Raw genomic sequence first — 26241 nt, 5'->3', positions numbered from 1 at the left:
GCAGACTGTACTCGTTTTAAGATTTTTCAACAGCCCTTTATGACTTGAAACCTGATCTTTTGCATTTGCTTTCTCCCTTAGTTTATTTTCCCACCAGGATTAATCTTATTGGTATCTTGTTGTAGCTCAGGGTTAACTCAGGTGCCTTGACTTTGAAGCCCTTCTCTGTCATTGTCTTCTTGGGAAAAGGAGCAAGTCACCTTGTCAGTGCAGTCAAGTGAGTAGAGATCTGCTGTCAGGACCTGGCTGTTAGAAGAAGAGAGAAATCATAGCAAAGAATATTATCAGGCTCAAAGTGCCCCTGATGTGACAGCTTGCATGATGGAATGAGAGATGTCACCTTACAACATTAACTCTCTACATACTGCTACCCTGAAACGTGTTTGCTGCTGCTATTATTTGAAGGTGAAGGAGGAACCTGTTTCCAGATTTCCTCTACTTCTTTTTGTTTATTGAGATGTAATTGACATGTAACGTTATGTTAGTTTCAGATGGACAAGATAACGATTCGATGTATGTATGTTATGATGTGATCACTACAGGAAGTCTGGTTGACCTCCATCACTGTGCATAATTAGAAATTGTTTTCCTAGTGATGAGAACTTTTAAGATCTACTCTCTTAGCAGCTTTCAAATATACAGTACCGTATTATTAACTATAGTTACCATGCTGTACATTACATTCTCAGGACTTATTTATTTTATAACTGGAAGTGTGTACCTTTTGACCACCTCCTTCCATTTCGCCCACTCCCAGATTGCCTCTACTTCTTACTTTGTTCTCTCATCATCTAAGTCTTCCCTTTGTAATATGTCACTTGTACCTCCTAATGTGGCTTAAAATAGTCTGGTAATTACTGCACATGTGTACATGTTAGAGAGTGAGGTTTGTTTTCTCCATCCTAGAGAATAGGTACTGTCTTTTGTATCTTTCTCCCTTTATATCTTGTAAGCTGGCCACGTAGGCTCTCAGTAATTACTTATGAATTAAAACCAGATCCTTTTTTCTCTTTCAGTCCTGTTATAAACTCCCCATGTTCAGGGATCAGTCACAATCTTTCATTTAGTCTGCTGCCACAGTGCCATGATTAGATGCTGAAGAGATAGTAGTGAAGGTTGGAATACCCCAGTAATCATTAAATCAGGACTGAGGCAGGTGAACAGGTCTCATTTTCCTGAACAGGTGAAGAAATTGCAATCTATCCTAAAACCAATGATGCTTCGGCGGCTGAAAGATGATGTGGAAAAGAACCTTGCTCCCAAACAAGAGACGATTATTGAAGTAGAGCTGACCAATATCCAGAAAAAATACTACCGGGCCATCCTGGAGAAGAACTTTTCCTTCCTGTCCAAGGGGGCAAATCAGCACAACATGCCCAACCTCATCAATACCATGATGGAGCTGAGAAAGTGCTGTAACCATCCCTACCTGATCAACGGTGAGTGCAAGAGGCAGGGGCAAGTCAGGGCTGGCATCTGCCCCTGCCAAAAGCTAATGGTAATCAGTGATCTTACATGTTGAGTTCCCATTAAATGCTAGGATGTACGTATTCTCACTTTTCACAGAGTATTAAAGTGAGGTTCTAAGAGGTTGATGGATCTGCCTAAGCAGTCTAGCTAGCGAGTACAAAGAGCCAAGTTTTGAACCTCCCGGTACCGATGCTGCCTGTCAGAGGATGGCTATCACCCATCAGTCTGCTGTCCTTTATGTCTTGGCAATCTAGTCCATACTTTTCACTTGGGGAGAGGGAACTATGTTACTTAGTTGAATAAATGATCATGTCGCAATGAGATTAAAACTCCAGATAAATTTACAGTTAACTGTACTAATTAGAGAAGCTATCAGGAGCTTTCTTTTTTTTTTTTAAAAAGATTGGCACGTGAGCTAACAACTGTTGCCAATCTTCTTTTTTTTTTCTTTCCTGCTTTTTTCTCCCTAAATCCCCGCAGTACGTAGTTGTATATTCTAGTTGTGGGTCCCTCTAGTTGTGGCATGTGGGACGCCGCCTCAACAATGGCCTAATGAGTGGTGCCATGTCTGCACCCAGGATCCGAACCCTGGGCTGCCGAAGCGGAACGTGCGAACTTAACCACTCGGTCACGGGGCTGGCCTCTAAGGAGCTTTCTTTACACTAAAACTTTTTGATAAATTTTTAAATCAAAATGTGGCTTGGATTTACTTACAGCTTATCTTTGTGGCATCAAGAGGTGTGTCTTCCTGTCAACTTTCTGTGCAGGTTTCTTTCCTTGCACAAGTCAGCCTAGGACTTGACATCTCAAATCCTTTCTCTACGTAGTGAGACTTCCCAGGAAAGCAAACACCTGGGTTCTCTGCATGATGGCCCTGCTACTTGCAGAGCCCTCTGCTGAGGGCACAGACCAGCAGTGCACACACAGCATTGCCTCATTGGACTGTTGGTCCAGGACCTAAGAATTCACTTCATTTTTCCTAGGATCTGTAAAGCAGAGAGCAGCTTTTACCTTATAGTTTGTTCAAGGAATAGTTTTGTTCCATTCCTTTTTAGGGGCAGAGGAGAAAATTCTAGAAGATTTCCGAAAAACCCACAGCCCTGATGCCCCGGACTTTCAGCTGCAGGCCATGATTCAGGCAGCAGGGAAGCTGGTACTGATTGATAAACTGCTCCCTAAGCTGATTGCAGGTGGCCACAAAGTACTCATCTTCTCCCAGATGGTGCGCTGTCTCGATATCCTGGAAGATTATCTCATCCAGAGAAGGTGAGACTTATTCAAAGCTGTACCTCAGATGCTAAGGGCAGTTCCCTTTCTTTGATACCTTTTTGATTTACTGAAAAATTATGCTTTAACAACAACAAAGCATTCCAAAATGGAGGAAAGGAATCTCCTCTTAAAGAATGGCTAACATTCAGAGTTAAATCTTATGGCCAGATATACCCAAGTTTAATTATCTGGAGTGAATTTCATTGCTTAAAAAAAAATTCTGTGTGTTTATTTATATTCGCTTTAGTTGGAAAAAACAATTCAAATAGCATTAAAGAAGGATAAGAAAATAATGTATTTACTTTTTTCTTTTGCATAATAATTATGAGAGAAATACATCCTGGAAAGCATCACTATATTAAATGTCGAAAAGAGCATAATCTGACAACTTGCAGAAAAAGAATTTGGGGATATTTTATGTCCTTTCTCAGCAAACCTTCTAAGGTTTTATGATACACTGGCCATGGCATCCCAGTTTATTTTCTTGTTCATACTCCTCTAATTCCTTGAACCTAAATTCCATTGCTCATGCAGGTAAAAAGCCTGTGGTGTTATGTGGGTTATTTGGATTCTGTGTGGGTACTACATTTGTTAAATAGTACACTGTACCTTACATGTGCAGTCATTGGGATACATTAATGATCTGAAGATAATAAATGAGTTTTTAAAAAATCACTCAGTGATAAAGACTTTTCAAGATCATAGAAACCATTAGCCTTAGGCATTGCTAATTTTAAAGGAAATCTTTGTTTTCATATAGTAAAATCATAGCAAATCTCTGTTTTAACTATTCTTATCCTTGAAGATTCTGTTTGCCAATATAACATGTAATTTCTAAAAAGAGTATTAAAGGAAATGACAGATTTAACTATGGGATATGCTGACATTTAATGTTACATAAATGATTCTCCAAAATTGGTTTAGACAGTAGAAGAATTTCTCAGAGCCCTATAGTGGAGATTTTTATGTGAAGAATTCCTGAGACTTGTATTATTTTTCTATTTGAGAAAGCTATAATGAATAATCAAAACTAGTAAAGCAGCTTGATATTTTATGAATTCACTAGATTAGGAACCCATTGTTAGAAGACTTGCTTCTTATAAATATGTTATCGTCCTCTTCAAAATATATACAACTTCGAGTTTGCAGGTTTTTTTAAAGAACCCACCACAATAAGTAACAGTGAAATAACAGAGTTTTGCTACAGACAAATGTCTTTGTTTAGCTTCTTTTAATGCTGTTTTTCCTTATTTATTCCACATTTTGTTTCCAAATTGCTTAAATATTATAGTTTCTCTTGAATATGGACACACCTGCCCAAAGCCTGCATTCATAGTTGAGTGTTTATCTTTTTAGGCTTTTATCCTTTGTGCATAGATGTATTTAATTTTTTTGTTTATTTGTTTGAATTGGACCATATTCTACATTCTATTTTGTAACTCACATTTTTATTTAATGTTACGAATTTTTTTCTTTACTTCTCTACAACATAATTTTGATGATCTGCATGACAGTCTGTCCTAAAGTTTGTTTCCAGTTTTGCAGCATTATAAGGTCCTCTGAATATCCTTTTATATTCATTCATTGTGAATGTTTCCACTTACTTCCTTAGGATAGATTTTGACACAAATTTTTTTTTTTAAGATTGTCCCTGAGCTAACATCTGTGCCAGTCTTCCTCTATTTTGTGTGTGGGATGCTGCCACAGCCTGGCTTGATGAGCAGTGTGTAGGTCCACACCCCAGATCCAAACCCACAAACCCTGGGCCGCTGAAGCAGAGCACGGGAACATAACCACTACATCACTGGGCTGGCCCCCTTGATACATGTTTTTTGAAATATTTGACACATGTTTCCAAAACACCTTCTAGAAAGATATTTTTACTTATATGCCCTTCAACAGTACATGAGAATGCTTTTTTCCCCATACTCTGAACAATACTATTTTTGCCTCTTAATATTTCCTAATTCAATAAGTCAAAATTATGGTCTGTTGTTTTAATTTGCATTTCTGATTATTAATGACCATGAGTATTTTTTCATATATTAGCTGTATATAGTTCCTTTTTTGTGAATTGCTTATTCGTGTTCTTTCTCCATTTTCTGTTGCTCTTTGCCTTTTGGTTTGTTAATTGATAAGAATTGTTTTGAATATGGTGAAGTATTTGAATACAGTGCAAATACTTCCCCAGTGTTTTTGACTTTTCGTTTATAGGTATGGGTTTTTGTTTATTTTGGGGAGTTTTAAGTTTTTTAATAGTCAAATACATGAGTCTTAAAACAGTTTTAAGTAAACTTAAATGCTTATTATGCTTAAATTTAAGCTTAAATTAGTGTGCTTAAAAAGTCTTCCCCACCCCCCAACCATGCAATCATATAAATATTCTGAAGTATTTTCATTCTTTTATGGTTTCTTCACCCCAACTGCATCCAGCAGGGCTCTTCTGGCTATAATATCATCATTATTTTCTGTTTTTAATTTAGTTTTTATTTTCATCAGAGTTATACATGCACATAATTAAAGAGCCAAATTATTCTGTTATACTTATGAAAAATTGCATTTCCTAATTCACCCCCCACGCATATTTCCCACCCCCCAAAAAAATTACTTTAAACTCCTTATGCTATTTCTTTTGACATTTATAGCTATGTCTAAATAATGTTAGTAGTTGTAATTTCTTGATTTTTTTCCAGTTCTAGTTATTATTTGTCCTCACTATGGAAGATGAGCATTTATCTTCTTTCACTTGCCCTCGTAGTCACCACATATGCAACTTGCTGTCCTCTCATTTTCCCAACATGCCGTGTAATCCTTAGGCTAAATTAGCAGTCAGTGTTTCTTATGATTTCTGTAAATGCTAAGTTACAGTGCAGCCGTGTAGTGTGCTGTTTAGTATTTCGTACTTGCACAATTTTTTTCCCTGAAGCTAAAAATTATCTATTTATTTGATTCTTATTTTTCTATGTACATATTACAATTCAGCTCCAAAATTTGCCCTGGTTGTTTAAATCTCCTCTTGTTGTGTTCAAGCGCATCAGTTTCATCTTCTCAGAGCCAGCTCTTCTGGGGTCTTCTGTCCTGCTCCTCTCTGGCCATTTGTTCTTCCTGCCTAGTACACAGTTGTCGTCTGTGATCTCTCTTCCTTCATCACGCTGACAAGTTTCTTTCCTTCCCTCTTGAATCAAATCTCCTTGTTGGTGGATCCCATGTACTTCTGGGAGCTTCTGACAAAGGGTGAATGATAACGTGAATTGTGAGACTTTGTTTGAAATATTTTTAGTCTCCTCTCATTCTTGAGTAATAGTTTGGCTGGGTTTGAGATTCTAGGTTAGAAATTACTTTCCCACAGAATTTTGAAGGTGTTAGTCCATTGTCTTCTAGCTTCCAGGATAACTGTTGAGAAATTCAAAGCCCTTCTGATTCCTGGTCTGTATTTGTGACCTGTTTTTTCTGTTTAGAAGCTTTGATAGATCCTCTTTGTCCCAGGGCTGTGAAATTTTATAGTGAAGTGTTTTCTTTGTGGGATCCATTGAACTGGATACTAAGTAGGTCGTTCCCATCTGAAATCTAATCTCCTTCAGTTCTAGGTAGTTTTTTGTATTTGTCTTTCGTTATTTATTTTTGTTTTGTTTTCTCTTTGTAGAAATGTTATTTGTGTGTCACACCTTCGGAACTGATCGCCTAATTTTCTCTTTTCTCTACTTTCCGTCTGTTTCTATTTTGCTCTACCTTCTGGTAGAAATCCTGTATCTTCCAGCTTTAACCCCAAGTTTTCATTGTATGCTTATATGTTTAATTTTATAGAACATTTTTATCTCTAAACGTTCAATTTTTATAGAATTCACCCAGTTATTTCACAGGTGCAGTGTCTTGTCTTTCTGAGATTAATCATTGTAGACTTTTACAAATCTTCTCACAGTGTCTGTTTTCTCCAAGTCAGATTTTTTTCTTTTTGTTTGTATATATCTCTATCTTTCATATTAGGATTCTGGGTAGGTTTTTTTTTTCTTTCAGCACTTTAAAGTGTTACTGCACTGTGTTCTGGCCCCATGGTTTCTAATGAGAAGTCTGCAGTCATTTAAGTCGCTGTTCCCCTGTATGTAATGTGTTGTTTACTCTGTCTGCTAAGATTTTCTTTTAATTTTTGATTTTCAGCTGTTTTACTGTGACATGTGGAATTCATCCTGTGAAGAGTTGACTGAGCTTCTTAAATTTGTTAAGTGTATATCTTTCATCAGCTTTTGGTCAATATTTCTTTGATTTCTTTTTTTCTTTTGCCCCATTCTCGTGTTTCCTTGTGAGAGTCCAATTACCTAGACGTTTGATCTTTTGTTATTGCCTCACAAGTCCATAGCCTCTGCCCTTTACTGTTTCTCTCTCTTCTTTTGTTTTGATTTTTCTGTCTTCAGGTTCTCTGACTCTTTTCTCTGTCATTTCTGTCATGCTTATTATGCTCATCCAATGCTTACTTTATTTTAGAGATTGTATTTTAGTCTTAAGATTTCCATTTGATTGTTAGTTTCATGTTTCTGTGCTGTGATCCGATCTTTTCGTTCATTATGTACATTCCTTCACTTGCATAATTCTAATAGCTGTTTTAAAGTTCTTGTCTGATAATTATAACATTTTAGATTTGACATCAGTTGATTGTCTTTTCTCTTGAAAATGGGTCACGTTTTCCCTGTCTCTTCATAGCTTACATAATATTGATTTTCCCCTAGATATGGTGAATGTTTTGTTGTGGAGATTCAAGATTCTGTTATATTGCTGTGAAGATGTTAATGGTTTTTATTTGGAGGCAGTTAACTAGGTGAGACTCAAACTGCAAATTCTGTCCATGTCTCTGGTAGGCAGCAGCCCAGGCTGCTTGTAGTCTGCCCCAAGCACATGTGAGTCAGAGGTCAGCCAGGGACTTAGGGGAAGTTCATGCCCAGAGTTTGGATATCTCTGTCTCTCTACTTTCTAGAGATCCCTTCTTACCTGCTGGCACTCCTGCCAGAGGTTGCCCCAGACTCCTTCCCCTCGGGCCTCTGGTCAGAAAGACAGTCCCTTTTTATCAGATTCCTAGCTGCCCTGCATGTCTGCTGCCATAACTGTAGCTTTCCTTCTGGCCAAAACCACAAGTTTCTATTCCTCTCCAAAATATACCTGTTTTCCTTAACTCTCCAGTGCCCTCAGATAGGTTTTTTTGTTCATTTTGTTTTGGTTGTGTGTTGTGGTGGTTTTGTTCGAGGGTTGATGTGTTATGACCTTGCCCCTCCATACCAGAAGCAGAGCTTCTCTGTTTCAGATCACAGACTTTCCTCAGATGTCTGGTCTCAGGCTGTCAGATGGTGGGCACTGTTGAGCCTATTAGAAGCTCTGGGTATGTGGGCTAGGCTTGTTGACTCTGGACTTTACTCTCCATATATGAACACTATCCTTCTAGCTTGACCATTTTCATTGGGGAGCCTCCAATGTTAGTGATATTGGGTGTTTCTCTTCTTCTCTCCTGTCTAGAGGATGGGAATTTGATCGTACTGGGAGCTGATTGTAGGAAAGGGGTGGAAAGAAGTAGGGAGGTCTCAATATCTCTGTCTCTCTTCCCTTTTTTCAGTATAGTGCCTCTATCTTTAACTGTGATTGGTATCTCCTAGGGCAAAGACGGGTACAGATCATCTTTTTTACTCTCTCAAGGCTGGGGTGGGTAATCTGTAGGCTACCTAATACTTCAACAAATATTCAACCAATTTCCAGTTTTTAGACTCTGCATCCCTACTTTCAGGGGTACTAGGTGGCACCAGTGCCCGATTCCTTTGGATATTCTGCAGTATTGAATTAGGTTGTTTTTCACCTGTGATTCTGCCAATCAGATCCTACTTGGCCTACTTTCCAGCTTCCAGAATTTTGTTATGACTTCTCCTGTTCTGTTGGTGGGCTTATTTGGAGAAGGGTGTTATTATGCATTTATAAGAAATCCTTTTACTATTGTTTTACTGGAGGTTGGGGAGATAAAAGAATTAAATGTATGTAATAATTCATAATCTTTAACTGGATTTCTTTGATTTTTACATTTCAGTCTTCAATCCTTCTGTAATTTTGGTAAATGGCATACAATGGGGGTCTAATTTAATTTATTTCCATGTATGTCTGATTTTCTAGTTTATTAAATAATCCATCTTTTCCCCCATTCATATAAAACACTTTCCATAAAATATACTGAGGTATATATGCTGGGTGTGTGTCTAACCTTTCTATTCTTTTGGTCAATATTTCTATTCCTTTGCTCATATATTATTGTAGATGAACTTCAGAATTCTTCAGAATTATTCTTTTTTAATCTATCCTTACTACTCTAGTCCCTCACTACCAAAAAAATTATATGTACATATATATGTACATTTACGTATGTATATTTCTGTATATATACATATATCCATTTGTTGGGATTTTAATTGGTTTTTACACATTTAGTAGGGTCTGATTGAGATCTTTGCAAAATTGAAAAACATGATATTCTCTGTGCTTATTCAGGTCTTTTATGTACACTCTTGATTCGATAAATATGTACGAAGTGTGTGCTTTGTGCTAGAATCTCTGTAGGTGTTGGGGACATAGTGAACAAACCAACCTGGCCCCTAGTGTCATGTTGCCAAGTCCTGCGTATTTCTTATTGAGTTTAATCCTAAGTATTTTATATGTTTATGGCTATTATGAATGGGAGATTTTTCGCTCTTTATGTTTTCTAGCTGATTATTCCTGGGAGACAAAAAAAGTTGTTCATTTGCCTTCAGGCCTTCTGAGGTCAACATTTTCTGTTGAGCCAAAAACGAGTAACTCCACCACTCCCTCCCTAAACAGAGCACACAGAGGTTTTCCAGAGTGCCTCCTGCTTCTCATTGATGTTTGACAGTACTCAGAATTACAGTTTGATGAGCCACGTCAACTCTAGGGATTTTGTTCAAAATATAGTTGATGCAGAGGGTTAATTGCTACACTGATGTTTGGTGCGGAAAATTTTATGATGTCTGATTTCTTCATTCAGACTTGCTAGCTCTCACGATCTTCTTTTTTCTTGAGCCCCATTGCCACTACAGCTGTGAGTTTGTTTTTGTTCCTGTTTAATTTCATGCCATACTCTCATACAGGGGCGAGGCCTAGCCAGAGGATCTGGCTCAGAAGTGAGGGGGGTGAGGAACAATTTAAAAGTACTAAATAATTGGATGGATTTTTATTGTAGTTTTGTGTTCTTCAAGAGCACCCCCTCAGAACAAGTGATAGAAATGAGAAGTAATGTTTCAATCATCCTGCACAATTTCTAAAATTGTTATATCTGGAAAAACACTATCTCATTTTATGGGAATTTTTTCCCTAGGTGATGGCCGAGTTGTATCATCACTATTTACTGATTTCTCCTCCTCCTCAAGGCTGTGCTCATTCCCTGCCTCGCTCAGATCCATAGGCATCTAGCTCCTCTCTGATAGCGAGGGTGTCTTGTCAAAGAAGCTTGAGTCCTCCATGCCTGCAGCGTTAGTCGTTCACATGTGATGGTGGAGGTGGTGGCAGCTATTGTTTAATTGAATCTCAACCCTGTCTTCTGACGCCAAATCCTGTGCTTTTTTCCATTGCATCACATAGTTGGCCAAACTTCTGTGAGTAACCCAGTACAGATTCTTGGTGCATTGAGTTATCAAAATCATTTTGATACCTATAGTTTCTTCTTTCACTTTCTACTAGAGTTACAAATTTCCTAAATTTACCAGTGTCTCTTATTTATCTTTAATTTTCTCTTTTAAGTTTTTAGGGAAATCTTTTTATCCTACTGCATTGAAATGTTGGGTACAATATGAAGGCCATACAACAAACTGGTTAAGAATATGGACTTAGAGTCAAATGGATCTTAGTGCGATTCACCTGCTAGGTGATTGAGCAGGTTATTTTGCTTGTGTGGTGTTGTTTTTGTTTTTCTTTTTGAAGTTTCCTTAAGTGTAAAATGGGGATGATAATAATAAAACAACCTCATAGGATTATTGTGGGAAGTAAATGTGATGATGCATATATAGCATGTATCACAGTACCTGGCACGGAGCTTGACACTTAAGAGCTTGCTGCTAATATTACTGATGTGGCTGTTAGTGATAATAATGATAATGACATCTAATTGCTTCATGGTTTTATAGAATTATAACCCTTAGCTTTTATCTTTTTAAAGATTTTATTTTTTTCCTTTTTCTCCCCAAAGCCCCCCAGTACACAGTTGTATATTCTTCGTTGTGGGTCCTTCTAGTTGTGGCATGTGGGACGCTGCCTCAGCCTGGTTTGATGAGCTGTGCCATGTCCGCGCCCAGGATTCGAACCAACGAAACATTGGGCCACCTGCAGCGGAGCGCGCGAACTTAACCACTCGGCCACGGGGCCAGCCCCAGCTTTTATCTTATGATACAAGATTTTCTTAGTCTCCCTTCATGACAATCCTGTCACCACCACCCATTTATTTGCTATTCTAGTCCCATATATTATTCTTAAGTTTATTACATTTAAAAAGAAGAGGAAAGGAGAAATACACACCTGTAATTCTGGGTACGGATGCATTGTAGCTTTGTAAAAGGAAGATAGTATTTTCGGAATTGGTTCTTTGCTTTGTATGTGTCCCTTATGAGTCTGAGTTGGTCTGGTTCCTCTACATGCATTTCCTTGGATGGTTTCTTTATATGGCTATTCATTTTCCTCAAGAAAGTCAGGATTATGTGGCCAAACTTAGTTTTCTAGAGCCATCCACACACACAGTCATCTAACCCAAGTGTCTATCCTTATTCTCTTGCCAGTTATTTATCTGAATTTTTAGAGATGATTTCCCAAATTATGGGCTCTACTGATGAGCTTTTTGTCAAGATTTATGTTCTTGGCTGTTGTTAGTTCTAGAATGACTTGGTCCTTTTCTCACAAGGTTCCTATTATTACTTCTGCTTTACCAATGAGTTCTTGTTTGTTGGTCAAAATTGGGCCCAGGGTAACATGTGTTTGTTAATTCATTCATTGTGAGAGGGTAAATACGAGAAGAATAAGACTCTCAGCAGCTGTCCAGATTGCTACTCTATTTTACTTCTGTGTTAATTCCATGATTTCCATCATAAAGGTGCCCTCTTGTTTTCTACTGGATGGACAGATAGTAACATGCTCCCATTGCAGTCTCATTTCTTATTCTCTTTCCTTTTACCCTCTCCTCCACCATGCTTTCTACCTTTATTTCTTAAATTTCCACACAGGTCTATGCCTTCTTAATGATATTCAGTTTTACTTCCTCACTTTATTTTCCTTTAAAAATTCTTCAGTTTTTTTTCTCACTCCCCCATCCCCCTGACACAGCTCACAAAGGTTTCCTGTGATTTATCCTCCTTGCTGGGCAATGTACTGCCTAGAAGACCTTGGTTTCAGCTGTGAACTTGAAGTTTTTGCTGTGCCCTTTAAAGCTTTGGGGAACTGTCAGGCTAGACGTGACCGACCCAGACACAAAAGGACTGCCTGTCAGTGTAGTCTTCTTCCCATTTGCCGTTTACCCAAAGGCAGCTCGAGACTGATCGAATTCTGATTCCTTGCTATGAACACCACTGAAAGTAGATGGTTGAGGCTTTTATTTGCTTTGCCTGGTCTTATGATTAGATTCAGTGCAAATAAAACCTGGGAACTACTTGAGCATGAGTCGCTTGGGCAGTGGGGACTGATATTTTATGTTTACAGTTCTTCTAGTCCTCCTTAGTTTGTGGCTGGTTTTTTGTTTTGGTGTGGTTTCTGTTTTGAGAGGGGGGACATTGTGCAATGCAGTTTTAGGTGTCTGCCCTGCTGTATGTGTAGAGGGTGAGATTCCTTCTAGACTACTGACATTTGGTCCAAATTTAGAAGTGAGGGACTTAAGGCCATCGGTCAGCAGCTTCCTGCATTGTTTGCTGTTCTCCATTGAAGTCATGATTAACGCCTGGGCTTTCGTTCGTTTGGGTCCCCTCAGATACACCTATGAGCGAATTGATGGGCGAGTACGGGGAAACCTGCGCCAGGCAGCCATCGACCGGTTCTGTAAGCCAGACTCAGACCGCTTTGTCTTTCTTCTGTGCACCAGAGCGGGAGGCCTGGGGATCAATCTCACAGCTGCTGATACCTGCATCATATTTGATTCAGACTGGAACCCACAAAATGACTTGCAGGTAACCATTAGGATGATTGCTGTTTGCCTTAGCTGCCCCTGAACCCAAGAACATCATGACAGGGCCTGGCTTGGCTATAGAGTGTCTGCCATGCTCCATGCTGTGGTGTCAGCCAGATGGCAGGCTTAGGGCCTCAGGCAGGGGGTGCAACTGAATGAAAAGTAAATGTCGACCTTTTCCACTAATCAGAAAGTAATTCTTTCCTTTTGCTTTAAATCAAATAGTATTTCACAGTAGGATAGAACTACTATTTATTATTATTGTTATCAGACATAAAGATATTAAGCTTGACTAGTTCTCTAATTTTTGATGTATAGGTTAATTCTGGCATTTTCGCTGGTTTGTTTGTTAGATGATCATATGTCATATACAGTAAATGAGACAGAGTGTGGGAAAGTTCCATGGCGTAGCAGGGTGACTGGTTCATTTGCTCTGCACTTAACGCAGCATATTAGAGTTCGTATGTGCCCAGTTAAGTGCATTTGCAGACTACATTTTCTGGTTTTAACCAAACTCAATAATGGTGATTTTAAAGGATTATTGCAAAGATTGGAGTTAATACATTTGAAAAAGCAAGCATAAACAAAGAAGACAATGGCACAGCTAACACTTCTGGTTCAGAGCGCTTCATCAACTCTGTTTGAAAGTAAAAACAGTGACATTCTGACCAGATTGGACAATAAGTCAGCCAGAAAGATTCTGACTTATGAGAAGACTAGAATACAGATTTACATCTTATCATTAACAATGAACTTTAACCTAAGTATATTTTGTATCTTGGGACATTTACTAATACTCAGAATGTGAATGTGTGGTGAGGAGGGTAGTGGGTGCCCCAAAACCTTTTTCATGATACAGGTGATTGATAAAGAAGTTTGGAGGCTGCTGTTTCACAAAACTGAAGAGCCGCCCGAGGGAATACCGCAAGGGAAAGGAGCTAAGCTGATGGGTCTCTGGGCTTCCTCTCTACCCACCACTTCACACAGTCATTCTGCTTTGGTTTTTTCATTAATGAGTTTCCAAATAACATTTTATTTGACGAAAGCAGTCTACTAGTTGAAAAACCAATTCATTACATGATTAAATTGGTGATAGTTGGCTAAAACTCAGGAAAAAAAATCATTGTAAAACGAATTGTGTGGTACTAGGTTCAAATCCCACTTGAAAGAAAATCAGTACATGTGACCAACTCACCATCAGGCCTTTCTACTGGTGATGGGATATTTGGGTCAAAGATGAGTTGCTAGATATAATGAATAACCAGTTTTTAAATGAGTTAACATATTCAACACCAAAATAATAATAATAAGCAAAAACTAATGTTTGATCAGGTCACTAGTAAGAACCTAATTAGGATAGTGATACAGATCAAGGAGTGGGAAACTATTGCCTGTGGCCTATCTGCCTGTTTCTTAAATAGTTTTGTTGGAATACAGCCACAGCCATTCGTATACGTATTATTTGTGTTTGCTTTCATGTTACGATGGCAGAGTATTGCAACAGAAACCTCATAGCCCATAACATCTAAATATTTACTATTATAGAAGAAGCTTGCCGAACCTGATACAGATGATTTCTTAAGTCCTCGACAGCTGTAAAGTTCTCTGCTCCTTTGCACTACCCACCTGACTGTGAGGCTTGGTACCTGGGGGAATGATGGTACAAGAAACCAAAATTGAGTGACCGTTTTGAGGCCATGTTAGCTGGGCCTGCCTGAAGGAATTACCAGGAGGAAAATTGAAAGCATAGGGCTAGCATGGACAGAGGCAAGGATTTTAGAATCACGGTGCTTCACCTAGTGAAATCTAGACATTGAATAGGTACAACGCGAAGAAAAGGAAAGAGCAAGAATGAGAAGGCTCAAGCTTGATGGAGAAGGTGAAGTCATCTGAGGTGATCAATTCGTCTGTGTAGCAGCCAGAGGGGGTGGGTGGGGCTGTCCTGAATTAGGGTCAGAGGAGAAGGCAGAAGCTTTGGAAAAGCTGAGTTTTTTCATTTGTTTGTTTCCTTTTTTGCCGGGAAAGATTCACCCTGGGCTAACATCTGTTGCCAATCCTCCTTTTTTTTCTCCCCAAAGCTCCAGTACATAGTTGTAAGTCCTTCTAGTTCCTCTACGTGAGCTGCCGCCACCGCATGGTGACTGACAGACGAGTGGTGTGGTTTCGAGCCCAGCCACCAAAGCAGAGCATGCCGAATTTTAACCCCTAGGCCATTGGGGCTGGCTCAAGGAAAAGCTGTTTTTAATGTCCGCTGCTGGGGAACTGGCAAGAGATGAATAACGGAACATCAGTGGAGTGCAGACTAAAACTGGATAGTGTAAGGTCTTTCAGTAGGAACTTTCGCTAATGCTGAACCTGAATGAAGAGACAAAGACCACCAGTACTATGGGCAATCCAGGGTGAGAACTTGTACTGAGAATGTAGCAAATGATAAATGGGTGGGGCTTCAGTGATAATGGCAGCCCCAGGTCCAAGTTAGAATTCCTCAACTCATGGTCTTCCAGACTGGCTACTGCTGCTCTTTCTAGATCTACCAGTTTCTGCTTTTTTGGTTATTTTTATTTAAAGTTTTGTAACTTAGGAGGAACTGTCCTTTATTTTTGAGGTATCTGACCAGAATGGGTAGAAATGAAAGGATTGAGTAGAGTAATTTTAGGGCAGGGAATCAGATCAGTGGTTATTGGGGAGTGGGATTGGTGGGCTGTAGGGAAGATATGGTAGAAAAAGGAACGTCTGAGTTCTGAATTGTCCACAGAGATGGAGCAAGGTTCTGTGCTTACTTGGCCTAGGGAGGCAGGCCCAAGAGCTGGAGACTACCCACAGAACAATGCACACTCAACACACACCCTCTCCCTGTCGTTTGCCTTTGTGTCCACGTTCTATAAATATGATGTAGAGGAGAGAGTCTGGAGACTGGGACTCTGAGATCATCATTTTGGTCACAGGACTGCAGCTAAATCAGCTGTGAAAATCAGTGAAATGTGTTCCTAACTCTACAGAGTAGAAAATGTAACCAGATTGTTCCCCAGTACGGTCCTTGCTAGTTAGGTCATGTTAACTTACACATAGTCATTCACATACATATACATACCCACATATTTTTTGTAAATGAGTGAAAGCTTTCCTTTAGCTGTAGTTATTTAACGTTATTGAAGAGCCACAATTCCTTTTATGATAGAAGATGGTCGTATCTCCTTTGGAAGATGGGCTTGGCATAGAACATTTGTCTGTGAGTGGATTGAGGCGCATACTGCCTGATGTAAATGTCAGGGCAATGGAAAAGAAAGTCCCATTATGAACAGGTTCTTAACCCCATACCCTAGTGGAATTTTACCATTGCTCCAGAGGTCAGAGTTCACTTGATAGAAAATGTGAGTGTTCACTCTGGTCTCAAACAGCCTGGAAAGCTCTGGGGCAGTCCATGGCTATCCCCAGCCAGGACAGCAGTGACAGTGCCAGGACACTGTTTCTTGACTGATTCTAGGCAGACCCCCTCAGAGCCTTGAAGGTGAAGCCAACGTGATTGGTGGATGCTGGGCACAGCTAAAGTAGGTCTGAGTCCCTGAGGCAGGCCTACAGACAAACCAGCTTCCACAGCTGAAGGATGGAGCTCCATTCTCTGAAAAGTCAGCTGAAAATCAGAGAGTGGTATTACCTTTTCTGGTGCATTTTTGTTATTATTATTAAAAGTTCATTCATTCAGCCCTCTCTTTTGATCATTTTACTAGGGTTTTCTGTGCTTTGGGGATAGAATTAGAGGCTCGGGACTTGCTAGAGAGATATATGTATTTAAATCTAGGTCTTCGTAACATGGCATTGAATGTCATATGCTGTTTCCTTTGGTCTTGTTAGAGTCTGAGTAGTTCAGTAAATTATATCCTTCTCCCATACCTAGATCTGAACCAATTAAGAAGTAGACACAGGAGTGCAATGGAGGATCAAAACATCAGCTTTAATCAGTTGTGAAGGTGGGTCAGATGATACAGCTTGACCTGTGGCCAGAATTAGGATTCCTAAAACTCCTGCACATGGGCACACCCTCATCCCAAGATTAACCTTACCCATCCAGAGCGGCTGGCAGTCGTCCTCAGAGCAGAGGCTGCCCTGTTATGTCTGCCAGTGACAGAGAAGGCTCTCTGCTCATCCTCAGCTCAGATGAGGGGGTGGGGTGAGTCTGCAGGAGCTTAGACCATGTCTCGTATTTCACCGATCAGGTCAGTCTCTCCTTTGGAATAAAGAGAGGAAGGAGGATGGAGAGAGACAGAGAGACAGACTCTCTTGTGTTACTTCCTTGGAGTAGATATTTCCTTCTAGAAATATGTGGATAGGGAACTAGGACTCCTGCTGTAGTGTCTGTTCTGTCAGCCTAGCAGTACTTTCTCCTTCCCAAATCCTCCTCCTCCCCCTTTCCAGAAAAGTAAAGGCACAAGTTCGTTAAGATCCAGGATAGGAAATGAGCACTACATAGGGATAACAAGAGACTGGAGTTAGTACTGAAGGACCTCCATAATATTTTCATTTTATTTGGTCTGTCAGAGGTAAACCAGTTTTAAGTTCCTTTAACAGTGAGGTCTAACACAAAGACGTCAGGTAAATGCCACATACTTCATCAAACCTCGAATATGTCTGTGTTAGCATCAATGCATGTGAAAAAATCAAGAGTGTAAATTCACCTTTTCTCACCTTCATTCAGGAGGCTCACCTGTGATTCAGTCCTGGTTCGTCACCTGCAGCGGGTTTTGTCTAGGTTTTCTGTAATACCTGTAACACCTGAGGTTAAAAAATGGCAAAGGGTGGTGACAGTAGCCTGAGAAGGAAAAAAAGCAGTGAGAAATTTGTTTCTTTTCTTCTCATTTGGAGGAAGCTGGCTCTGCTGGTTCTGAGGGCAGAGACGGGCCTGTTGGGAACAGCAAGCAGGGTACCATGCCTCCCCTCACAGAGGCCACAGGCACCTTGCTCTTTTTTTTTTTTTTTTTTAAGATTTTTTTTTATTTTTTCCCTTTTTCTCCCCAAAGCCCCCCGGTACATAGTTGTGTATTCTTCGTTGTGGGTTCCTCTAGTTGTGGCATGTGGGACGCTGCCTCAGCGTGGTCTGACGAGCAGTGCCATGTCCGCGCCCAGGATTCGAACCGACGAAACACTGGGCCACCTGCAGCGGAGCGCGCGAACTTAACCACTCAGCCACGGGGCCAGCCCCGGCACCTTGCTCTTTTGTTGCTCCATGACATCTCTCATTCTTCTCTGGGAGCTTTTTGCTTTTTGAGGCGAGAGTTCCTTAGGGTTGAACAGGGTTCAGAGTAACAGTGGTGGGACTGCACAGTTCTCTCTTCCTGTTGATGAGGTCCCTGAAGGGAGATTCGGAAAGCCTGCGAACAGGTGTACTGGCAGAGAGCACAGCCATAGGGTAATGCAGCTGCTGCATGCCCACGGGATTTTGGAAGGGAGGAGGGAATCCAGCCTGAGGAGCCAGAGCCCCTTCCATGATCACTGGGAAACAGGACTCCAAGGGCCTGACACACTGCTCCAAGAAAGGAGAGGTGCTGGTCCTCTTTGCCACTTCCTCTGCTGCCACCGTATTACTGGCTCCACCTTTTTGTTGACAGTAGGTATGCCTGGAGCTTGAAGGACTAGACTCTATTAAATTTACTTTTCTTTGCTAGAAGAAAATAAGAATTTGTGAATGCTCTGTTACATAATCCAGTCATGCAGTATGTATTTGTTGAACAAATACAGGGTGTGCTGGGCACTATTTAAAGTGTTAGAAACACAGCAGTGAACAAGACCAATAGTTTGTGCACTCATGGATCTTTCATTTTAGTGGTATAGGGAGACAATAAACAAGGAAAAATAAATGAAATAGTTATAGATAGTAGGACTTATTGCAAAGAAATAAAATAGAATATGAATGATGGGGATTGGGTGCCATGATTGAGAGAATGGTCTAGGAAGGCTTCTTTAAGAAGTTGACCTCCGAGCAGAGACTTAAAGGAGGGGAAGGATCTTAAATTAATGAGATCAGAAAGAAGAATGTTCCAGACAGAGGAAACAAAAAGTGTGAGCACGCAGATTGGGAATGAGCAGAGGTGGCACGCCTGAAGAGGTGGGACGGGCACTTACTGTACAGCACAGCCCAAGTAAAGTGAGCCCAGGTTCTTCTGAGTGCTTTCGCACCTCTCTTTTCAATGTCCTCTCTTTTTTCACTCCCTGCTCATTTTTTTATGCTGCCCAAAAATGCCTTTTTCCCTGCTGTCAACTCCTCTCCTTCCTGTTCTCAGCCAGCTCTTGACTGACTTTGGAAATATTTATTGAGCCCTAGGCTCTGGAGAAACAAAAGTACCCCAAGACTGGTTTGGGTGATAAACTGAATCACACAGTAGAAGTAGAGTGTAGTGGGCAGATATTTGTGCACTTTCCCAAAGGCATTTACATTTTGAGAGGGGATGATACCTTAACCCCAAGGAATAGATCTGGAACTGGAAATTTCAGATGCTAGACGTAGGCCTGCAGAGGAGATGGTTGAGGGAGGGAAGATTCCCGTTGCTCCCTGGTTCATACTGCATAGATAGCCCCTGATTCCTCTTCTGCATGAGTAGGCGGCCTGCAGATGCAGATTTTTAGAGTGCCAGGAGAAATGTAAAGATGCTGAGCTTGAAATAAAACTTGTGCATAGAAAATGGGCTGGGAGACTATACCAGCATGCTAAAAGTTGTTGGGTTCAGATGAGACTAGATAATTTTTTTAACCTCTCTGATTATGTAGATTTTCATTTGAGGAACAAATAGTATTTCAAAGTATTAAAATATGCTTTTTAAATGTAATAGAGCTAATGATTTGGAAAACTAGTATAAGAGTCAAGAGAGGAATCAACATTATGCTTGGATTCTTTGTACCAACTGTTTAATTTTCACATGATTGTAAAGATGTGATAAAAAGTTTTGCCAAGTTCTGGACTTGAAAGTGACAATAGTAAATTCAGCACTGGAATCAATTTGAAATCTGTCACTGTTTGGACAACTGAGCCACTGCCCCTTTCTTCCCATTGTAGTAGTCACTGGGATCTGTACCTGTTGTGTTTTGTTTTGTTCTTTTCCTGAATGTCGCTACTTGTTTCCCTTAGGCCTTTGTTCACCTCAAATGTATTAAAAAGTGATAAACAACTATAAGCCTGCATATCCAACAGGAGAGCATTAGAGCTCTATAATTTTCCCTTGGTGGGGGCGTCACCATGCCCCCTACTTGTAGCCTACCCCAAAGGTTCTGTATTTATCCCTTTGCTGATGTATCTTTTTTGAGCTTCATCTCAGTTGCTGCCCTAGTTCTGAACGTTTCTTACCCTACCATGTTTTTGTATGTGTGAGTTCTGATTAGGAAAATAAGGAATGTATAATTAACTATTCGAGATTTGACTGTAAAATGACAAGTCTCTTAAATGTGGCAGAACTCATCCTGTTATCTTTCAGGTAAGTCATCTTGGGAGAGCATATGTTTATCTCCTGGTAACATTTAGCTGCTTGTGACAGTGGCGCCCCTCCAAACAGAGGTTTGTTTTTCTCAATTAACAGAAGTCCAGTGATGGGTAGTCCAGGACCAGTGAGGTGGCTTCACAATTTTGTCAGAGTCCCAGGTTCCTCTCTTTCTGCTCCACCATCCTCCTCTGTGAGTGTGGTGTACATCCCCTTGGTTCTAAGATGGATGCTTCAGACCCCAGGCGGGAAAAATAAGGAAGGAAGGCATGATGCTTTTTTCAGGAAAGCAGAACTTTCCTAGCTATCCCTAATAGACTTCTGCTTCAGCTCATTATCCAGAGCTGCATTACCTCGCCAACCCTGGGAGGCTGAAAATGGTTTCAGTAGAACACGTTGCTTCCATATACAAGAATCAGGGTTCTGATAGTGAGGAAGAAAGGAAAAGTGGACAATAAGGTGATTGGAAGGGTCTGCAGCATTCCTCTCTTAGGCCTTTGCTCAGAACATTTCTTACACTCCCTCTTGTAATTTACATTCAACACCAGATGAGCCAGAAAAAGAAAATCATTGTCAGTACTTACGGCCGTATATTATTACTGCTTTATAGGTTTCATAAACCATACTGCTTACCTTGAGCACTTCCTTTATTTACCAGAGTTACCCATCAAATCTTCTCCTAATAATGAAGATTTACTACCACTAAAGATACAAAAAGAAGGTATGGCAACTAATTCTAATAGCCAAAGACTGAATACCTTAGGTGTCCAGGAATAGAAGACTGATTGACTAAGCCGTTGTATATTTAGCTTTGGTAAAAGAATGAGGAATATCTCTACATACTGCTATGGAGTCATCTCTTGTATATATTATTGGCTGAAAAAAAATAAGGCGGAAAAAGAATGTACAGTCATGCATCGCATACAACAGAGAAATGCGTTGTTAGGAGATTTCATTATTGTGTGAACATCGTACAGTGTACTTACACAAACCTAGATGGTGTAGCCTGCTGCACACCTAGGCTGTATGGTACTAATCTTACGGGACCACCATCATGTATGCAGTCCATCATTGATTGAAATGTCATTGTGCAGCATATGACTGTGTACTATGCTAACATTTATCTAAAAAGGCTGTGTGTCTATCTGTCTGTCCCCTTCCCCCAGGAAGGATAAAACAAACAGATAACTTTATTTTTAAATGGTTACCTATAGAGAGAGAGAGGGAACAGGATGGATGTGACAGGGATAGAAGCTAGTTTTTCTGAATATGCCTTTGGAACCATCCTAAGTATTTTACAACATTATAAAACAAAATTAATTTTTAAAAACTTCTTATGCTGAAATCATTTTAAACTTAAAAACAGTTGCAAAAAGGTGCAGAGTTCTAGGACCCAGCTTCTCTTAATGTTAATATTTTATGTAATCATAGTATAATTATTGAAAGAATTATTAATTCTGTTTATTACAGAAAATTAACATTGATGCAATACTCTTATTTAATCTACAGACCTTATTCATATTCTTTCAGTTTCCTGTAAATGTCATTTTGCTAGTCCAGGATCCAATCCAGGATCCCACGTTAGAAGTCATACCTCCTTAGCCTCGTCAATCTGTGATGGCTCCTGTCTTTCCTTATGTTTCATGACCTTGGCACTTTGGAAGAGTACTAACCAGCTGTTTCGTAGAATGTCCCTTAATTTGTGTTTGCCTGATAGGTGTTTGCATTTTTGGCAAGAATATCATAGAAGTGATGTTATATCCTTCTCAGTGAATCATGTCAGGGGATGCATGACATCAATATATCTTATTACTTGTGATATTATCCTTGATTACTTGGTTGAGGTGGTGTCTGCCAGATTTCTCCACTGTAAAATAACTATGTTTACATTTAAAATTAATCAGTGTCTTGAGAGGAGATATTTTGAGACTTATCCTGTTTCTCATCGTACTTTGCCTATTAATTTTAACATCCGTCAATGGCTAATGCCTTCAATAGTTATTACCATGGTGTTTGGCTAATGGTAATTTTCTATTTGAGTCATTCGTTCTACATTTATTAACTGGAATTCTACTGTAAAGGACAGCTGTCCTTTGTCCCCCATTTATTTATTTATGTCAGTATGGACTCATTTTATTTTATTTTGTGGGTTGTATTTCATTACTCTCATTATTTATTTTGTTCAGATTTGGTCATTGGGAGGTCCTTAAAGTTGGCTTCTGTGTCCTTTTGACATACTTCCTTCAGCTTTTGAGCACTTCCTTACTTTCTGGCACCACAAGATGCTCAGGTTCATGTTGCTTTTTTCCTGCCACAGCCATGGAATTGACGGTTTCTCCAAAGATCCTTGGTTCCTTTTATTTGAGAATGGCATTTAGAAACCAAGATCTGGCTACTAAATATCTGGCTCATTGCTACTGGAGTGCTGTTACTTCTACACTCTCTGAGTGGACAAAGCTAGGAAATAGTGTACGTGTACTAACACAAGCACTCATAGGACACATCTGTATTCATTCCATCTATCCGTAGTGAGATTTCTGAGTCCATTGCTACACCACGGAATTCATTCTAGTCTCCCCTTCTTCCATATTTGTGACTCCTTTCTCTGGCAGAGAGAGCCTGAATCTCATTATCATCCACATGATACACACATCCAAATATATACACAATATATTTACTTATTTATTCAATCCCAGTCTACACATAAAGTAGTTCCAGAATTGCTAACCCATTTTCTGTGAAGAATAAATTTACCAGCATATAATATTTGTCTATAGTGTTTTTTGGTCACTAGTCTTACAATATATGATCAAAATACCATTTTGCAAAGTTACTTGGTTTAGGTTTTTTTCCTCCACCCTCTTTATTGTGGTTAAATTAATGAGGGGAAGATCAGTCCCTGAAATTCAAAGCAAAATGAAACAGTTTAATATAGCTATATATCAGGTGGACAGCATAACTCCAAGAGAGAAATTATTTCAAATATCTATATGTAGTATTTTTTACATTTTCATTTTGATATAATTTCAGTTTGCAACCCTGGTATACCCTTTATCCAGATTCACCAGTTGTTTACATTTTGCCCCGTTTACGTTATCGTTTTTGCCCTCTCTAACTCTCTGCCTCTGGGTACATACATAGACACGCACATGTGCATGCACATACACACACCATTTTTTGTGTGAACCATTGAGAGTAATTTGCCCTCTCAGTGCTTTAGTGTGTATCTCCTAAGTGCAAGGATGTTCTCTTGTATAACTGCAGTTCAGTTTTCAGAATCAGGAAATAAGAAAGAATACTGTCTCCAATCCACAGTTCATATTCAAGTTTTATCATTTCTTTCAACGTCCTTTATAGCTGTTATTCCCCCAGTCTAAGATCCAATCCAGGGGCACCTGTTACGTTGAGTTCTCATATCTCTTTAGTCTCCTGTAAATCTGGAAGAGTTCCTCGATCTTTCTTTTTCTTTGATGACCTTGATGTTTTTAAAGAGTACAGGCTAATTGTTTATAAATTGTCCCTCAATTTGTGTTTGTCTGTATTTCCTCAGTATTGGATTCAGATTTAGTAATACCACTGAAGTGATATGTCCTTCTTCACATAGCACATCAGGAGGAACACGATGTCTGTTTGTCTGATAATATTGACTTTGATACCTTAGTTAAGTGATATCTGCCAGATTTCTCCATTATAAAGTAGCTATTTTTCCCTTTGAAATTAATAAGTAATTTTGGAGAGAGACTTTGAGACTGTGAAAATACTTGTTCCTTATCAAAGTTTTCACCCACTGGTTTTAGTTTCCATTGATTATTTTTGTCTGAATCAGTTATCACTATGATGGTTGCAAAGTGATGAGTTTCTAACTCTGTCACTCCATATTTGTTAGTTATATTCTACTATAAGGAAGAGTTTTTCCTTTTCTCTCATTGATTTATGTATGTCAGTATGAACTCATGGGTTGTTTTTTTTTCCTTGAGTTATAATCCATTGCTATATTTATTTTGATGTTCAAATAGTCCTAGACTTAGCCAGCAGAAGCCTCTTCAAGTTTCAAGTGTTGTTTTGATATGTCTCTATCATTCTTTGAGTGCTTCCTTATATCTGGCACAGTAATATATTTCAGGCTCATCCTATACTTTGTCTACCCCAGCCCTGGAATTAACCATTTTTCTAACATCCCTTGTGTTCTGTCTTATGATGAATGGTATTTAGAAACCAAGATCTGACAGTTTCTTTGCTACTGGGATGCCACTGCTTCCAAGCCCTCTCAGTGGATATGATATAGCTGGAATACACACACATGCACACACAAAATAGAAGCGTACACATATACATAAAGTGCATTCATGTGTAAGTGTGTATTCACACATGTATACAAAAACATACACATATCCGTATCTGTTTCTCTATCTGTATATACGTATGTTTGTATGCACATGCACACACCTAACCATGTGTTAATAGTGATACCTCCAAATCCATTCTGACACCACATAGCTATTCTAGTTTTCCTTCTTTCCATATTTGTAATGTCGTCTTCAAAAGTGAAAATCCTGACTTCTATCACCCCCAGTATATTTACTCACTTGCTCAATCCTAGACGACACAGAAAGTAAGTTTCAGAATTGCTAACCCTGCTACTACACAAAAGAGGCGTACTTCCAAGTGTGTATTTAAAATGCTATAATTTGACTGTACATACTTAGTGGGCTATAACCCTGAGACGGGGTAAACAAAAATCTTACATTGTTTTCAGTAATTAGGCTTTTGGGAGATTGTAATGTTACTGTTTTTCTGAGACTGTTATATTTATTGTGGGATAAATCAAATGAGTAATGATAGTGGTGTGGTTGAGAACTGAGCTTTTCAACACGGTTAAAAAGAGATACAGATGTGTGGTTGATGAAGTTAAAATCCAGTAATCCTAAATTTGAATTAAAAATATCAGTATGATCTCATGATACATTTTGTCTTATATGTGCTATACACGAGGTTGTATATACTGTACACACACCAACACTTACTATTTTTGTCTACTGAATAGACTTAGAAACAGTGACCAACCTAGTAGCAGTGAGCACCCCGAGAGCATCCAGACTGTTGTCTCTTAACTACCATTTCCCACTAAAAGAAACTAGGACCCTTGAGAAAAGAGGCTGCATCCAGGTCTGGGTAGGAAATATATATTAGGAGTGTGGAACATGTCGTACCAGAAAGCAAGGGAGCTATCAAAGGCTACTGATCTTTGATATAACACACAGACATGTCTATATCTGTATGTATATGTATATTTGCATGCATGGGTGCACACACACACACATACACACACCCCCAACCGTAAGTTCACAGTGGTACCTCCAAATCCACTGTAACGTCAGAGTTTATTTTAGTCTCCCTCTTTTCTATTTTTGACTGGATTATGTCAAAAAAAACTTAAGAGCTGACTTGACGAGGCTCCCCCAGGCTATATTTGAACAGCAATAAGAATAACAACTGCAGGGCAATAAAACAGCACATATATTTAAATGCATAACTTCATTGTGTTCCTTCCAAAACCAATAAAAATCTTCATTGGTCACTTTTGTAGGGTGTTATTTTGGAAACTAATAAAGGAATTAAACATTTAGCTTGTCTCTCCTGTGTGAACTGTACATCAGGGTAACCAAAAAAATGATGAAGGGAGATGTAGTCCCTAATGAAATAGTGCATCTAGACAATGATCGTCAATTCAGAAGAAAGACAACCATATATCATGTGCCTCTTGATGGAAATTCAGATACCACCTATGAAATATACTTGCTAAAAATCAAATCTTGACCTGATCAAGTCTCAAGATATAACTTCCAGTTTAGAGGAAATACA

The 26241-nt window shown here is 39.4% G+C and overlaps 1 protein-coding gene across 5 annotated transcripts in view; it reads left to right on the top strand.

The window, feature by feature from the left end:
- The window catches only part of CHD6 (chromodomain helicase DNA binding protein 6), a 203209-nt gene that overhangs the window by 118761 nt on the left and 58207 nt on the right, over positions 1-26241 (top strand). For all 5 annotated transcript variants that reach the window (XM_023626581.2, XM_070247062.1, XM_070247063.1 and 2 more), the window contains 3 exons: positions 1184-1439; positions 2526-2736; positions 12722-12917. In XM_023626581.2, the coding sequence (XP_023482349.1) occupies positions 1184-1439; positions 2526-2736; positions 12722-12917 (663 nt within the window). The remainder of the gene's footprint in view (positions 1-1183; positions 1440-2525; positions 2737-12721; positions 12918-26241) is intronic.

This window comes from Equus caballus, chromosome 22 (genome assembly GCF_041296265.1).
Source record: "Equus caballus isolate H_3958 breed thoroughbred chromosome 22, TB-T2T, whole genome shotgun sequence".
NCBI lineage: Eukaryota > Metazoa > Chordata > Mammalia > Perissodactyla > Equidae > Equus > Equus caballus.
The sequence above is the reverse complement of the archived record's forward strand: the minus strand, read 5'-3'. Positions and strand labels throughout refer to the sequence as shown.